At 43.7% G+C, this 17,004-nt stretch overlaps 1 protein-coding gene across 3 annotated transcripts in view; it reads left to right on the top strand.

Moving 5' to 3' along the window:
* The first annotated feature begins 3,261 nt into the window (after nt 1-3,261).
* The window catches only part of HNRNPD (heterogeneous nuclear ribonucleoprotein D), a 17,836-nt gene continuing 4,093 nt past the window's right edge, over nt 3,262-17,004 (top strand). The window contains exons 1-6 of one of the 3 annotated variants that reach the window (XR_001371872.3): nt 3,262-3,567; nt 10,049-10,217; nt 10,985-11,146; nt 12,781-12,912; nt 15,408-15,507; nt 15,591-15,737. Coding sequence is in view for 2 of the 3 variants with exons in the window: in XM_006270992.4 (XP_006271054.2) it covers nt 3,380-3,567; nt 10,049-10,217; nt 10,985-11,146; nt 12,781-12,912; nt 15,408-15,507; nt 15,591-15,737 (898 nt within the window). In the remaining variant the exon portion in view is untranslated. Of the gene's footprint in view, nt 3,568-3,820; nt 3,843-10,048; nt 10,218-10,984; nt 11,147-12,780; nt 12,913-15,407; nt 15,508-15,590; nt 15,738-17,004 lie in introns of those variants that run through there. The other 2 variants (XM_006270992.4, XM_019483923.2) reach the window with 2 other exon arrangements.

Below are 17,004 nucleotides of genomic sequence, written 5' to 3'. Positions count from 1 at the left end.
AGGATGGGCTCCCTGGAAGGCACCTGTAACACTCCCCTTCCCCCCCCGCCCCCCTCCAGATTTTTAAAGTGCTGTTTCTGAATGGCTGTGTGGATGGGCGTGGGGGATGTTAGAAATGTCCAGTTTTGCTATTGTAGTCCATGTGGAAGTCTTATTTCCCTCTCCCCCTTCCCTCCCACCCCCATTAGGTTGAGCATCTGGTACAGCTCCAGTACAACTGGCAATGTTAAGAGTCATAATAGGCAAGACTATCTCTAGGAATTTCTTTACTTCTGTATTGTCATATGTTGTTCCTACTGTATGGTAGTGAAGAGTGGTAGATAAGGCCTGTAAAATTGTTGAACTTGGTTTGGGTAAGATGCGGTGGAACAAATTTTGTATGACGCTAGCTGTAAGTAATGGCTGGTAAAAAGTTGCTGCCTGCTCCCTCATGTAGGTCAATGGACATCTGAATTGTATATGTCCAAAACTTTACTTGCATTACAATGCAATATATTGTTCTACAACCCCGATGCCCTGCTGCTAATAGTTCAGTGTTTGTGTAAAACTATCAGTGATTTGGTATTGATTTGGTTGATTTGACTATTGCCATTAGGTTTCCAATTCTGTTATTTCATGGTGCAACCTTTTGGTTGCCTATCCTTTCATTTGAGCTAAATGGTAACTTTCACCTAATGTATTTTTAAAGGGCTTGTCTTAAATCAGTGATTTACAACTAGAGTACAGTGACACTTTGCTGCCAGATGCTTTGAAAGGTACCTCAAGGTGGAAGAAGATAAGCAGATAAGTGCAGGCTTAGGCTTGCCCCTGCCTGGCCAATCCCCCATGCCTGGCACCTCCTACAAAAGAGGGTAAGCAGTGTAATACATAAATTTTAATTTTTGAAATTGAGAGCTACTTCTTCAATTCACAAAAGGTACAAAGGGGTGTTTCATGCCCCAAAAGGCTGAGTGTCACTCTCGTAAATATTACTGTAGTATCTTTCATTAAAAGTCCTATAGGACTGTGCCTGTACACTGCATTCAGGTTAATGATCTACTTAAAAGTCCATGTCTTTATGTAGGACTACTACAAACTTCCTGAATTTGGGTCTCTTAAGCATGCCTTCATGGTCAGAGTATTTATGGGAATCCTTTCTTGGAAAATCAAATAAGGTTATATAATGTTTAATTGGGCTAGGTGGTGGTAAAGTTTTTGTTTGTTCTTGGAAATATAAAACAAGGTAATGCACACAAAGGGACCTATTCTGTTCTCTGTTAAGCATGTTAATTATGCTTTGTATTGCCTGCATGCATAATCCAAATAAGTAGTCTGTGGCTAGATGCTCACAAGTTTAGGTCTTTATTAATTACCATTTTGGGCAGACAACAGAAATCAGTTTTCCCAGGTGAGTTTTGTTTAAAGCCCTCTTGATTCAATTCAGTGACATACTGTGTTTAAAAAAAATAATCCTGAATTCTGCACCGACCTGGTTTCCTGTTCAGTTTTTCTTTTGATCTGACTTAAAAAAAAAAAAGAACAAACCAAATAACTCTACCTTCCTATTCTTTCTTTTTAAAGCTTTTTTTTCCTTGTACAATTTGTACTTACTTCTCATTTTCTAATGTTTGCTTACTTGTATTTATATCTGGATTTGTCTAAATATCAAGTTAGAGTAAAATGTAGGTGTATATTGACTGGGTAAACACAGTTGTTTTCCCTGTACTTAGAACAAGGCAGATGGCACAAATAAAGGTGGCTAAACAATTAACTAGGGGATTGTTTTCCATTACTGGTCTAATTTCTTTTCTTACAATTCTTGGAAGAAACAAAATAAATCCTATAGACTTATTGTCCCTGCAGCATCATAATTCCTGCTAGTAAATGGTAGCTAATTTAGGAAACCACAAGAACTAAGATTTACATTTAAACTTGCTACCTACTAGTTTTATTTTGTAACACAACAGGAAGTTCTTTTTTACAGGGCATGTAATTCAAGTGTGGAACTTGTTGTGTGCCACCAGATGCATGGAAACTAGCTCCAACTAGATTAAAAAAGGGACTTGACAAATTCTTTGAGGCAAAGTGCATCAGTCCTTATTGAGCACGGGAGTCAGAGGTACAGGCTCTGAATCAGAACTTCCTAGGCCTTAAATGTGTGTGCAGTGGGGGCTGGGGAATGGGACCCTAGCCCTATTCAGTTCACTCTGCTGTCTCTCTCAGGTTTTTCCTGAAGAGGCTTAGCTACCCGCTCCCTACATGGCACAGCCCTGGTGCTTCAGGACGTACATCAAGTCCACCAGAATCACTGCTGCCCTTTCCTCTTGGCATGCTTAGTGTAGGTCTGAAGAAGTTTGTCCTTATGCCCAAGCTGAAGTGATCTTCCAGCAGCTTCTGTTATTCCTCATCTTTCCCTGGGGTGTCTTGGCAAATTGATACTCTCCTATGCCCTGCTGTTTGCCCCTTGTACAGTTACAAGCTGGCATCAAGTTCCCCGCCCCCTCCCCCCCCCCCCCAATTTTCTAGGCTCCAAGCTGATTCTTGTAACCTACAGGTTGAGAAACGCTGGTGTAGCTGATAGCATTATAGATGACATTCTCCAGGAAAACCTTCAGTACCCTACAGCTGTCGGAGAAGAGATGGGATATGCTCCGTGCCCCTTTGGCACATCGGGCAGCAGCTGGCAAGCTCAGTGAGATGCTGTTAGGCAGCATCTTGCAGGGCCGTTTGGTGCCTCCTTATCCCAGCTCCTTGCTGCCCTGCCCGGGCTGGACATCTTCCCTCACGCGCTCTAGGCCCTACACCTAGACATAGAGAGGGGGCAAACGAACCTAGGAGTCGGTGAGCCCCAGCTCTCCGCGCAGCTGCCCCTGGGCGGGGAAGAGCCAGACTTACTCGGGCAGGAGCTTTCATTGCACAGACCACAGAGCATGGCGCGCTACCCCGCGGCATTTCCGCCTTCGCACCAAGCCCCGAGGGGCTGCGGCTGCAGCACCTGTAACAGACCCGAGGGCGGTTCCTGCAGCCTACGCCGTCACGTGACCCGGAACCACTGGGGGGGCGGTGCCTGTGTTTTCCCGCGGAGGAGGGAGACGCTCTTCCCACTCCTCTCTATGACCCTGCTGCCGCTCTATCCCCGACGCCGGCTCTCTTTATGGTCCCCGAACCCGGCGGCGCACTGGAGTTGGGGGAGGGGGTGGCGGAGGAGGCCGCCCTGCGAGCGGGCCCCGGGGTCACGTGACTCCCGCGGCGTTCCTTCCGCCCGCCATTTTAGGTTGGGTCCGCGGCGGCGCCATTAAAGCGGCTCGGAGGCGGCTCGGGAGCTTGGCGACGCTAGTGGCTGCGGCCGGCAGGCGGGAGCGGGCGTCCGGGCTCGGGCCCGGCGCGTCTTGGCGCCGTCATGGCGGAACAGCAGTTCGGGCCGGACTCGGCGGCGGCTGGAGCCGGGGCCGGGGGTGGCTCGGAGCAGGCGGAGCAGCCGGAAGGGGCGGTGGGGGCTGGCGCGGGCAGCGCGGAGGGTGGCGGCGGCGGTGGGATCGAGTCGGAAGGAGCCAAGATTGACGCGAGCAAGAACGAGGAGGACGAAGGGTGAGCGCCGGCCCGGGCTCGTGTCGCGGGTCGGGTGTCAGTGTCCGTGTGTGCTGCCCCGCTGCTTGTCACTCCGGTGGCGCTCCTTCTCTAGCGGCTGCCCTAGCCCCCCTTTTCCCGCGCTTTCCAAACTACTTCCTGCGGGGCTCCGCGGTGCCCGGGGCGGGGCTGGGTCCCCCCTCCCCCCTTGTTTGGAGATGATTTTCCGCCCCCACCCCCCGGATTGGGTTTGCTGCCCGCTTCGTGTGGAGGCGCCTGGCTGAGCTGCAGTGAAGGTGGGGAGCTTGGGGCAGCCTGCTTGGACAGGGCGGGGTGGGGGTGGTGTTGGCCTGGCCGGGCTTGTCATGCTAGGCTGTGCCTTAGGGGGACCCTCCCAGGCTGATGGTGATGGGGGGTTGTCTAAGTGGCCCTGTGCCAGGTGAGAGAGGGTGACTCTGCCTCGTAAACAATAGCATGTTGCAGGTGGCAGCGTTCTTTTCCCAGTGTGTTTTGGGGGGAGCCCTGCTGGGTTGGGGGGGAAGGCCTGGGTTGTCTGGGCCTCAGTTGCTGTTTGTGCAGTGGCGGGAAAGTTCCTAGAACCCTTGTGGAGGGGACCTCTGGGGTGGGGCTAGTCTCCAGCTGACAGCCTGGGACCAATGTGCCCTAGGTCAGGACCTGGACCCCAGGGGAGCCTGCTTAGTGGCTGTGCTGGACTCCAGGTTACTGGCATCCCTTTATTTTTCAATCCCATGTGTTGGTGTTAATGTAGCTTGCTGTCAGGTGGACTTAATTGTGCCAGCAACTGCTTCTGGTCCTCTTGTCAGGAAAGTTCTCTGCTCAGCTTGCTACTACTTCAAAGCCTGGTTTTTACACCTCTTGTTAGGATTCCTTTTATTGTTAAAGGGGATCTGCTCCAAAAGGGCTGGGTTCTTTTAAAGCTTTATTGTTGCATGTAACAGTAGTAAGGTTTCAGGAACTTCAACCAGAAAATAACACCAACAGCAAAATCCCTGATTCTCTTCCTTCTCGGGATGAAATGGCTCTTTGCAGCTTTGCTTTTGTGTTAACTGTTTTATTTTTGTTAAGCTTAATGCTGCTGCACTCTTTTCATTTGCTTCTGCTTTACCTTGTTGACCAAAACAAGAATTTACTATTTGTCAGCCCTGCTGACAACCCAGTCAAAACCATGTGATGGAATCTTTCCTCTCCTGTCTAAACAGAGTTGCTTACAAGTTCTCTTTGCAGTATCCTACTGGTGGGTTATGGTGCACGAGTCTGAATGCACCTTGTTTACTTTGAGTCCAAATTTATTTTGTGGGGCTTGCATTTTAATGAACTTTTACCTGTTCTCAGATACGGTTTTTCTGTGTCTTCAAAAGACCGTATATCTAGATCCCAACTAGCTATTCCAAAAAGTTTAGCCTACAGACTTCTAAGTTAAATATCTTTAAAATACTGTTCAAAACTGCCTAAACTTGACATTTTACATTTTGCTTATATTGAGAATAGGAGATTAGAAATGGGTTAGCAATGCACAAATCAGGAAAAAGAAAATGTGGTTAATGTAGACATACCATTATATTCTGTTTAGATAGGCAGTAACTTATCTGACTTCCAGAGTTTTGATTTCTGGGCTGTTCTTACTTAGTGATGACTGCTCAGTGACTTTGAAAATCTGGCTGCTTCTATTTAGGAGTTTGGAATAGTCAGACAGTGCAGTTTGGAGACTTTAGTGGTTTTGGATAGTCTGACAAGTACAATTTACTGGAGCTGATGTAAGCTCAGGAAACTACAGCAGCTGTTGGTTTTGGAGCTGTATTACTAAGTGTGCTACTATAGTGTGCCCATTTCCAGCAGTAGGAGGTATTATTGAGATGCATCCCTGAGCTCTGAACTTTCATTCTGAGGTGTCATGCTGTTACTGTTTTAGATTTGCCATGTTACTGTTTTAGACTTGTTCCCTGTAATATTGTGGACTGTTTGCTAGCTTCATTTTATGGTTGCTGTTGGCTCTTCAGTTCTGATTTGTTTAGACACTTCAGCATCTGTGCCTTATAGGTAGTGATGGTGACTACACAATGTTAAGTATATTTAAAAAAAAAAAAAAAAGTAATCCCAATGCCTGGTTAAAAATTTTAACTTTGATCAGTTACTTTTATTAGTTCACTAGTTGTCCAAACTCTCCCCTCTTCCTTGTGAGGTGACAAGCCCATGGCAGGAAGAAGGGTTAAATATTTTTAATTCTAAATGATCAAAGCCTTTGATAGTACCACATTCAGAAGAGCGGAGCAGGGGTGGCATCTGAGTGGTTTAGGCTACTGTCAGCCATAAATCCCCTGAACAATTCTTGATGATTATGCTTAAATCTGAATCTAATAGGATTGACTGCAAAACTATAAAATTTGTGTATTAGATACTGCATGTAGGATTAAGCATGTAAATGACAGCATCATTTTTTTTTCTTTTTTATAATCGGCGATTTTGTAACTACAGTGTAGGAAGGCTTTTTGGAACACAACATATTATATTGTTTTTTCCATAAATATAAAAGGAAAAGACAAAGTGCCTACTTGGTGTTGCTAAAGGGTATCATGTCATGCTGCAGACTTTTTTTTATGTTGGTTTCATTTTTCCAGTTTTGAGTCCAATGAAATTAGGTTCTTTCAAAGTTCATTTTTTTATTTTAAATTCCCTTGAAAAAGACATGTCTTAGTGAATTTGTTGTGGAAAAGTTTGTCTTGGATAACTGCTTAACCTAAGCATGTCCTGTAAAGTCAGCTCTTAATTTTCTGAAGACATCAGACAATGCTCAGTATGAAGCAAGCTAAAGCTTTGTATATAAATTAAGAATCACACCACTGATACTTTCTTCATAGCAGTAAAAGCCTAATCAAATTTTTATCACAAGCATGATTTTTACCTGTGGCTAGTAACTTAAATTTAACTTTAATTCATCCCTCGTTTGCCAATATAGTATGCTATATTTCTTTAAAGTCTCTCCAACTAGCCATTGAAACTAAGTGGTACTAAAGTATCTTTAGGAAAATAAGTGTACATTCTAAAAATACTGAATTTCTTGATCTTTTCAAATTAAGCGCTTACTGGCTTTGTGCTTCTAGTACAGTTGCCAGGACCTTGTTTAACACCTTCTGTACACAGCACATTAAGTCAGGATTCATGGCGGTGGAGTCGTTGATGTTGGCAATCTCCAGTATTGTGAAATGGAAGTTATATGTTTTTCTTTTAAAGCAGTGGTGTTCCATCTTTGAGCCCTACAGGTGTGGGGTTGGTCTGTGGGTGTGATCTAGTGCACTGGCCCAGCTCCACATGCCAGTGTGATCTGCTACAGCAGACAGCGTCATTTAACTTGGTAGCAAAGGAACAGCGATTAATAGATGTGCACCGATAAAGACTTTTTTATAGCCAGTACTGATAGCTGATTCTTAAGCAACCATATCAGCTGATGTCACTCCAATAACTAATATTTAGTAATGATGCGAGGCATTTTAAAGTACCGACATTTTTTTTGGCTGTGCTTCAGCAGCCTCCTGCATCACTTTATCGGTGGTGTCCTGGCCCTTAAAAATGGCAGTGGGGGTGTTTGAATTAAAGCTCATCGACTGAGCTTTAGTTCAAGAGCTGTTGCCACCACTTTTAAGTGCAGGGATGCTTCGAAGTGGAGCAGAGCCCTGTGGGAGGAGGGTGGATTCAAGCTGCCCACTATGGACTTGGTGGGGAGGGGGAATCTCTCTGTTCTGTTGTCTTTTGCCCTGGGAAACCTGTTCCAGCTGCATGCCTCCTGCCTGCCCAGCAGCCAAGTGCACAACTTGCCACCCTCATTGCAGCCAGGTGGTCAGAGGGTGCCTAGCAGCACCCTGCTGTGGGGGGGGTCTCAATCTTACCCTCCCCCCCCCCCCCCCCCCCGACTCCCCTTCCCCTCCATAGACTTACTGCAGGGAGCTGTTGTCCAAGCTGCCTGGCTGTATTCTTGGCTGTGCGCATGCCAGGCAATATGAAGAACATAACTCGCTCTGCACTGCTCGCTCCCAGCAGCCCCAATTAGGACCCCTTGCAGATGAGAATGCTGCAAGGAGAAACCTGCCAATTTGTGAGGGAACCTAGGCATCCAGGGGCCCTGGCCACGCATGGGAGAGGCAACCCAGGGTGCTGGCCAGAAGGCATAATTATCGATAAACATTATTGGCTACAACGGCCAAAAAAGCTGATAGCCGATAATGTCACTTCCCTTTTATCGGTGCTGAGCCAATGGGTAACTGATGTGCGTGCACCCCTAGCAATTGATGCTGCCGCTGCTCTCCTGCCACCAAATTTCTGGGCCTGTAAAAAGAACTGTAGTCCAGATAACATGGTTTGTGGGCTGAATATGGTCCACTGTTCTAAAGGGTCACCAAACCATAGCTCGGGGTTTTCAGTTAAATTACAATTTCCTAATCTAAAATGCATTGGAGTGCTAGGTTATGGAGGGAAGACTCAGTGCTTAGAGCAGGGGAGAGGCTCAGTGAATGAAGGTTATTTCAGTGTTACAGGTATTACTTGAAAGCCTTCCTGTTCTGCAGTAGTTTGTATAATCCTGAAAACAGGGAGCAATATTTAAAACTATAACTTTTTCCTTTAAAAATTTAGCTTAACAATTTGACTTGTGGTTATTTTTCACTTAGTTTGGGATTTTTAATTTAAGTTTTCATTCCTCTATTTCTGCTGATGAATGCCTACTTGGTTAAGGATAACTATCTTGTGGATGAGGTTTTAAAATCATAGAAAATCAGGGTTGGAAGGGACCTCAGGAGGTCATCTAATCTAACCCCCTGCTCAAAGCAGGATCATCCCCAACTAGATCATCACAGCTAAGGCTTTGTCTAGCTGGGTCTCAAAAGCCTCCAAGGATCGAGATTCCACCACCTCTAAGTAACCCACTGTTTAATCACCCTCCTAGTGAGAGTTTTTTTTTTTTCCTAATATTCAACCTAAACTTTCTGTGCTGCAACTTGAGACGATTGCTCCTTTTTCTGTTATCTACCATCACTGAAAACAGTCTAGCTCCATCCTCTTTGGAATCACCCTTCAGACATAGTTGAAGGCTGTTGTTAACGCCCCCTTCCCCCCAACCAGTGTTTTCTTTTCCAGACTAAATAAGCCCAATTCCTTCAGCCTGTCTTCAGTCATGTGCCGCAGCCCCCTCAGCATTTTTGCTCTCTGCTGGACTCTCTAATTTGTCTACATCTCTTCTGTAGTGGGGGGCCCAAAGCTTGTCACAGGACTCTAGATGTGGCCTCACCAACGCTGAATGGAAGGGAATAATCACTTCCCTCAGTCTCCTTTCAACACTTCTACTAATGCAACCCAGTATGTTGCTAGCATTCTTTGCAACAAGGGCACACTGACTCGTATTCAGTTTATTGTCCACTGTAGCCCCCCAGGTCCTCTTCTGCAGAGCTGCTGCTTAGCCAGTTGGTTCCCAGCCTGTACTTGTTCATGGGATTTTTCCATCCTAAGTGCAGGACTTTGCACTTGTCCTTGTTGAACCTCATGAGATTTCTTTTGGTCCAGTCCTCCAATTTGGTTAGTTCTATCTTACCTTTTTTATGCCAGAATTTCAGAGAACTATTTTGAAATGGAGTTTTCCTTGAGTAGGTATGAAGAAGGCTTGTCCAGTAGCTTTAGGAAAATTCTAGTCTCAGGGTAATTTTAAATTTGATGCAAAGTATAAAGTAATGCTCCCTTTTTAGAAGCCAGGATATTTGATTTTGGTACCTTTTTCTGAGTACCTTGTGTTGGGTAAGTGACTTGATTTCTGACTCCTAATTTATCTTCATATTTATAATTAGTATAAAAATCAAACCTGGTTGAAGATTCCGACATTAATTTGCAGGATCACTTACTGGAAAAAGGATGGATTTGCAACTTTGTTTTTGTATTTTGAGGTGGATGGGGCATGTCCATTGCTTAATCCCAGTACGCGGTTTAAAAAGTTATCCTCATTACTCTTCGTATGAGTACTTTAGACTCATTTTTCCAATACTTCCTATTTCCCTGGCAAAGCCATGAATTGGTATTTAAACATCAATGTGTAATCTCCTTTGGTGGTGGCCATCTACTCTGATTTAACTTGTGTGTCATGAGTGGGTCTACAAAAGATAAATTAAGCTGTCATCTTCACCCAGAATATTTTTGAGAGTTAAATCAAACAGAATTTGGCCTGTAGGAATTTATGAGACAGAAATATTCCTTCTTATTCTTAGATTTTCAGGACTGGCAGAATAAATTAGTGACACGCAAACAGGAAATGTGAATTGTCACCTCTACATTGACTGTTTGGGGTATATGTGTTTGCATGGCATAGTTTCTTGAAATGTACCAACATGAATAGATAAATATAGAATATTGCTGATAGTGCCTTACAAAGTTCTTCAGTTGAAAAACGAGCTTTTGGTATCTTATTTGTCCTATACTTGGCCAGTTCTAACACTCTTTGTCTTAACAGAAAAATGTTCATTGGAGGCCTTAGCTGGGACACTACAAAGAAAGATCTGAAGGACTACTTCTCGAAATTTGGTGAAGTTGTAGACTGCACTCTGAAGTTAGATCCTATCACAGGACGATCAAGAGGTTTTGGCTTTGTACTGTTTAAAGAATCTGAAAGTGTAGATAAGGTAGAGTTCTAATACAATCAATCCATTAATGTTTAGGCAATATAAAATTTAAGTATTCAAGCTCTTCCATCTATTCAAATTTTTGTCTATAAAAGCTATAGAAAGATACAACTTTGAGATGTGTGGGGATTTTTTTGTTTTGTTTTTTTTTTTGTCCGACCCCCCCCCCCCCAAAAAAAAAAAAAAAAAGAAAAACAAAACCAAAAAACTTTTTAGATGACCTATAGAACTCAATAGCAGTATTTTTGGAAGTAATGTTTCAGGTTTGTGTTTGAAAGGTGCTGTATCACAGCATGTCATCCTTAAATGCTACAGTAATTGTAGCCATTGTACAAAAATATCTTGGATATCTGTTATTTTAGCCTGAATAGCTTACTAAGGACATTGATCCTTACATGAACTACATAGGTGGTGATGTATAAACCGAAGGAAAAAATCTGTTGATGATTTTGGGGTTTTTTAACTTTCTTTGGAGTGTTATCTTAAAACGGGTCCCTTTTAATTATCTTATATGGTTTAGATCCATTGCAATTCTTAGAAGCTTTCTGGGAGGAAATATGCAATAGGAAAAAAGGTCTATATTATGTATCTTCTGTTTGGCTTTGCGCAGTAAGTTACGCCACTCAAAAATGTACTCATAATTATGCCTTACTGTAAGGCTATGCTCCTTTGGTAAAAAATAGTGATGATAACTTAAAAAAAAAAATCTAGTTTTGAATTGTGGCTAAAACCTACTTTTTTTTTTTTTTAACTTCAACTTTTCATAGGTCATGGACCAGAAAGAACACAAACTGAATGGAAAGGTGATTGATCCTAAAAGAGCTAAAGCCATGAAAACGAAAGAACCCGTTAAAAAGATTTTTGTTGGTGGCCTATCTCCAGACACACCTGAGGAGAAAATAAGGGAGTATTTTGGAGGTTTTGGGGAGGTAGGTAACAGCTGATTTAATCTACTTCTTTTTTAGGGGCTGTTGGCCTTGAAATTTGTAAATTTGTCAGTGGTACTCTTCATCTGTGTTTCTTAATTATTGAGGCTAATGTTATTTGCCTGACAGGGACCTAGTCATAGTAGCTGAATTATTTTTAAATTGGCCTCATTCTCTTGCTCACTTCTCTGTGATTTTATTCAAGGGAGAAAAAAATACTGCTGTTCTGTCTTTTTAATATGTGGTAAATATAGTATTGGCCAATCTAAGTTCCTGTAACATTACTTAAACCAGCATTAGAAGCTGTCTGCTTTTACAGTAGCCTGGAAAATGGAAGCTTTCAGTTATTGCCAGTGCAATAAATAAAATTGTCAGGGAACCTGGCTACCAAGTGATCATGCTGTAACTGATCTGGGGTTGTGTGATCCCAGCATGTGCTCCTGCCAGTGGCGGGGGGGTCAGACTAGATGATCTGTTCAGGTCCCTTCTGACCCCAAACTACTATGAAACTGGTTACAAAAACAGTTCAGTTTGCAATGTACCACTGACCGTAATTGTCTTCACTAAAATTTGGACTTGTAACTTGGTTGAAGAGGCATCTTATAACTAGGTATGCGTATTTAGTGAATTTTGTAAAATTGTTCTTGTAACATGGGTTTAGAAATACAATGGTTAATAATATCAAGGTGCCGAAAATTACAACTTTACTGTAGCAAAGGTAGCTAAGTAGACGTCCTAAAAACTTGAAACATTTAATATCTGTAGTGGTTCTAACAAGATTAAGGTCAAGTTGGAAGTAAGCTTTATTTTTTTTTTTAGGTGCAGTATAAACATTCTTCAGGTACTGTATTTATTCAGGTACTCTTATGAAGGAAGATTAGATGCCTCTTTCCTAACTAGTGCTTAAATGTGCTGTAATGCTTTCCTATGAATTTGAATCCTTACTCCAAAAAACTGAGAAGTATGGTGAAGGAAATTCCTCTTGTGATTATGTATTGGATAGATTTTAGTAAGTTATATCTGAACATATGCAAAAGATTGCATAACACACGGTTTCTTTTGACGGCAAAAACATCTAAAGTATATGTGGGCCATAGATGGATGGATGTCATCTGTTGTAGCATTCCAAAAAGTGTATGTACAGATATGCATCCCACCCTTTGTGTGACTGAAATGTTTCTTTTAAAAATAGGAATTTCTCTATAGTGCTGTTTTGTTATGCTATTTTTAATGTTTGCAGAGTTGCATGTAGTGCTAAGGTTGGGGGGTCCCTTGCTCCCCCAGCATCTTACTGTGGCTCTGCTCTTCCATTATTCACCCTCTTTCCCCTCCAATTGGGGAGGAAGAGGGTGACAGGGACAGGTTTGAGGACAGCTCTTGCCACTGCCCATGCAGCCACCCTCTGTGGAAGGTGGCAAACTATCAGAGCCCGCTTTTGTTTCGAACTTTAGGGCTATAGTACATGTAGTGCTACAAATGTACACCTGGCCATGGAAATTTGTTACTCGGCAAGCTGGTTAGCTTGTGTGAATTTCATGAATGTAAATGTGATTATTTGACTTATTTATAACACCGAGTTGTTTAAATTGAGGGTTTTTGTTGTTCGTTTTTTGTTTTTGGTTTTTTTTTATCACCAGGTGGAATCTATAGAGCTCCCTATGGACAACAAAACCAATAAAAGGCGTGGATTCTGCTTTATTACTTTCAAGGAGGAAGAACCAGTAAAGAAAATAATGGAAAAGAAATACCACAATGTTGGGCTCAGTAAGGTATGCTGAAACTTTAGTTAAGGAGTCCTACAACTACTTCTAGTAATGGAGCAGATAATTTTCTGTATGTGAATGTCATAAATAATTGCTTTAATTCAGGAGTAATATCCTGAGAATGTGTAGACTAGCCTTGGTGAGGCATCTTTGGCTATGTTGCTACAGAGGCAAAAAATGTTCTAGGAATCATGATGTGTGTTTGGGTACCTTTTTTCATCCTAACTTGTTTGTTTTTCCTTTGGACGCAGGATTCTAACTCCTTCACTTCTCTGTCTCCCTTGTTAAGTTCCTGGCCTCAAACACAGTAGTCATCCTCTTCTTTCAGGGGCTTTGCAACGTTTTCCCATGGCCCAGGATTTTCACTTGCAGGGCTTGGTGCACCATTTTTCCCTGCTAAACATATGTGAGACTTCAAGCTCTTGCTTACTTTCTTGCAAGTTCCTGCATCTTTCAGAGGTGGTTACAGTTCCATCAAGAATTCCCTTAGAATTTCTTGTCTGCAACCTTGCTTGCCTTTCTTACTCTGGGTATCACCTAAGTTTTATCTGCACTTCTGGAATGGTTTGCATTGCATTATGCTGGCAGACTGCTATCACGTACTTGCATCTTGGATTAATTGTTCATGGACATGGGATGCTTTCTTTGGGATAACCATTTACAACCATGAGGGTGAACATTTTTTTTGGAACGCTGCTGAAGTGACACACAAATTTACTTGATTGGATGCTAAACCGCTGTAGTTTGGAAGCTCTGTCACTTGCGTGATTATTGATGATTGGGGATCTGGGTTTTCCACTTGCTACAAAAAAAAGCAATAAAACCTGGATTTTTCTCCTTTAAAGGAGGAGAAACACAGAAAATGGTGGGTTTTCCCCCATGCAGGCTGGCAGAGTTCCAGCCTGCAAGGGGCTTGCAGGAGCGAGAAAAGAGTGATCAGCAGGGGGTACCACGTGCATATGCACACATATGCATGTGCATGGCCAGCCCACAGCCTAGAGAGCAGCTCCCATAGGTGAGTTGGGGTGGGGGTTGAAGCCCACATAGTGAAGGACAAGAGGGAGTTGGGCCCGGGTGGAGGAGGTCTCTGCAGCTTGGTGGGTGGGACCTGCAGTAGCATGGTGGCATGGGAAAGCTCGTTACAGCCAACACAAGCCCTTTGCCACCCTGGTGAAGCATACCCTGGCTGCCTTGCAGTACTGGCATGTGGTTGTGCCCCTGGCTGCTGCCAGGCAGGCTGGGGGCACCTCACTATGGCGGTGTAGAGCTCCTAGTGATGGCAATGAGCTTCCACTTCCCCCTTTGACCCACACTCTGCCTTGCTGCACCACATTCCATTTGCTGGGCTACAGAGCCCAAGCCTGGCCGTGCTGCCTGTGGGGAGAGGGGAGCTGGGTTTTACTACTGTGCTACAGCAGCCCAGGCTTGGGTGGTTGCAGACCCTGGTCCCTAGCCTTGTAGCCCTGGCAGCTGGGGCCCCTCTGGCAGGGTTGGGGCAATGGCATGGGCAGGGCACTGGCATATCAAGGCTGCTCAGCACCACAAAGCAGTAGCTGGGCAGGGGGGGGGAAGCAGCCATAGCTGGACCCATGTCTTGGTGGGTGAAGAGGGCAGGGGGAGCTCTGGTTTCAGGGGGTTTTTCCCCATAATAAACCCCAGATCAGGTACCAAAGTATATAGGTATTTCAAATTTATGTTGTTATAGTAATTGAGGCTCTGGTTGGCTTCCAAATTGATATATTTACAATTTTAAATCAATAAAATTTTGTTCAACTGATACAGGTGTGTATTTATAGTATAAAAGTGTGTGGATGGGGGGGGAGTTAATTAGAGAAATTATGTGCTTTTTTTTTAATCAAAGTTTGCGATTTTTAAACACGGGGAAAACCAGGATCCCTGTTGATTTTGGAAGGAAAAAAATAACTAAAAAAAAATTAAATTTTACATAGTTCAGTATATAGGCTGAGAACTAAGTTGTGCTCAGACTAAAACTGAGTAAAACTAAGGTTGCTTTCCAAACTCAGGTTTGTTTCCAGTATTCTAAGACTCTAAGGCAGGGGTGGGCAAGATGTGGCCTGCCAGGCCATTGTATCTGGCCCACAGGGCCCTTAAATTTAGAAAATTAATATTTATCTGCCCCTGGCTGTCTGTCGTGCGGCCCTCGATGGCTTGTCAAAACTCAGTAAGCGGCTCTCCACCCGAAATAATTTCCTGCCTCTGTTCTAAGGCTTGAAATTCAGATGAAGAATGAAATGGAAACAGTCCTTTGAGAGCAGTTGTCACTAACAAAAATTATATCGCTGTTTTTTCCTTCTACAAATGTGTAAATCCATTGTTTAGGTTGCAGTAGCATTTGATTTTTATCCGGTACGGTTAATTTAAATTCTCCACTTATCTCTCTTTATAACTCATTGGTTGCTTAAAATTTTAAAGACTTTTTTTTTTTTTTCCTCATTAATAGATTCTGGCTCTAACTTTTTTTTTTTTCTCTCTCTTTTTAGTGTGAAATAAAAGTAGCCATGTCAAAGGAACAATATCAGCAGCAGCAGCAGTGGGGAAGCAGAGGTGGATTTGTTGGACGAGCTCGTGGAAGAGGTGGTGGTAAGTTCATGCTTAACTTCAACCTGCTTGTTTTAGCACAAGAAGTGTTTCAGTATTCTCACATCTGGTAACTTATGCTGCAGGCCCCAGTCAAAACTGGAACCAGGGATATAGCAACTACTGGAATCAGGGGTATGGCAGCTATGGCTACAATAGTCAAGGGTACGGTGGCTATGGAGGATATGACTACACTGGTTACAACAACTACTATGGATACGGTGATTATAGCAGTAAGTACTAAAATTGTGTTATCTGACTTCTGCTTTTAAACTTCCGTTGTGAACAGGGAGGGCTCTGAGCATGGTAAAGAATTTAAATTACCTTGAGTATGCAGCCAAAAACTTTTTAATTTCTATCTCGCCTACTTCTGTTATATGCCAGCCCTATATTTTTGGGCTCATCTCAAGTAGTGTCTGTCTCGGCCGGGCTGAACAAACTCGAGGTGATTCAGAATTTACCCGTTCGTCAGGGCGGGCTGGTGAATAGAGAGGCTGACAAGCTTAATGGTTGCAAAAAACTTTACTTGCGTCACGGGTGGCTGCGACGGAAACAGTTCGGTCGTCTGGACAACAATGTGAGTTGTTCCAGCTGGCGAGGCCAATGCCAGTAAATCCGTCCGTAACTCAAGCCAGCGGGAAAAGGGTACGTCTGGGACTGCGTTCGGCGACGGGAAGAAGGATCGATAGGCGATCAGTCTATCGATCAGCTAGCCGCAAGTGGGATCTCTAAGAGGCACTCTGCAGCGTGCTCAAAGTTCTTCGACTTGGGCGGAAGTCGCGCTAGTTTTTAAACGGCCAGCAAGCCAATTACCGGCCGCCATGTGTGAATAATTTAGCACTATCCAATTGCGGGGCACGAATTTGCATCCGAATGGCGGGAACTCTTTGCACCGTGCACCTCCGTGCTGCAAAGAGAAAATGCATCCTGCAAAAGCAGCTGCAAAAGTGGCGGGAACTCCCTCCTGCACGCAGGTTCTTTATGCAACAAAAACCTTCGCTGTGCAAGAGGCTCTCGTGTGTCAAGAAAATTCCATAGTGCTGAGGCACCAAACTCATTGGGTTATGACAGTGTCAACATCTAGATTTGTCAACATCGGTAGAGCATAAAGTGATGCTGACATCCACTTCTGGCCTTCAGGGCTTTTTCAGTGGATTTCCCCCCCCCTGTGGGTTATAGCATCCCTGCTGACAAGCTGTGGGACTGTTTTGTATCCTCCCATACAGGGATTTGTGTCAGTGCGACGTCACTTTACACACAAGGTAGTGCATGTCCAACTATCTTAGCTTTTTTGCCACAGGTAGCAAGTGAAACTAGCTTTCATGTCTTCAGGCTGGACTCTCCCTCGGCCTACTTTTTTAATTTTTGTCAGCTTCTAGCATCAGATATAGCCTATTTAAATGCAGGTAGCTCTCTCCTTTGTCCCTCGCTGGGATCATGTTGGACCTTGGGTCTCAGTAAAGGATTTAACAGCTGTGCATATTGTCCAGCAGTTATTTT

This window comes from Alligator mississippiensis, chromosome 2 (genome assembly GCF_030867095.1).
Source record: "Alligator mississippiensis isolate rAllMis1 chromosome 2, rAllMis1, whole genome shotgun sequence".
Lineage (NCBI taxonomy): Eukaryota > Metazoa > Chordata > Crocodylia > Alligatoridae > Alligator > Alligator mississippiensis.
The sequence above is the reverse complement of the archived record's forward strand: the minus strand, read 5'-3'. Positions and strand labels throughout refer to the sequence as shown.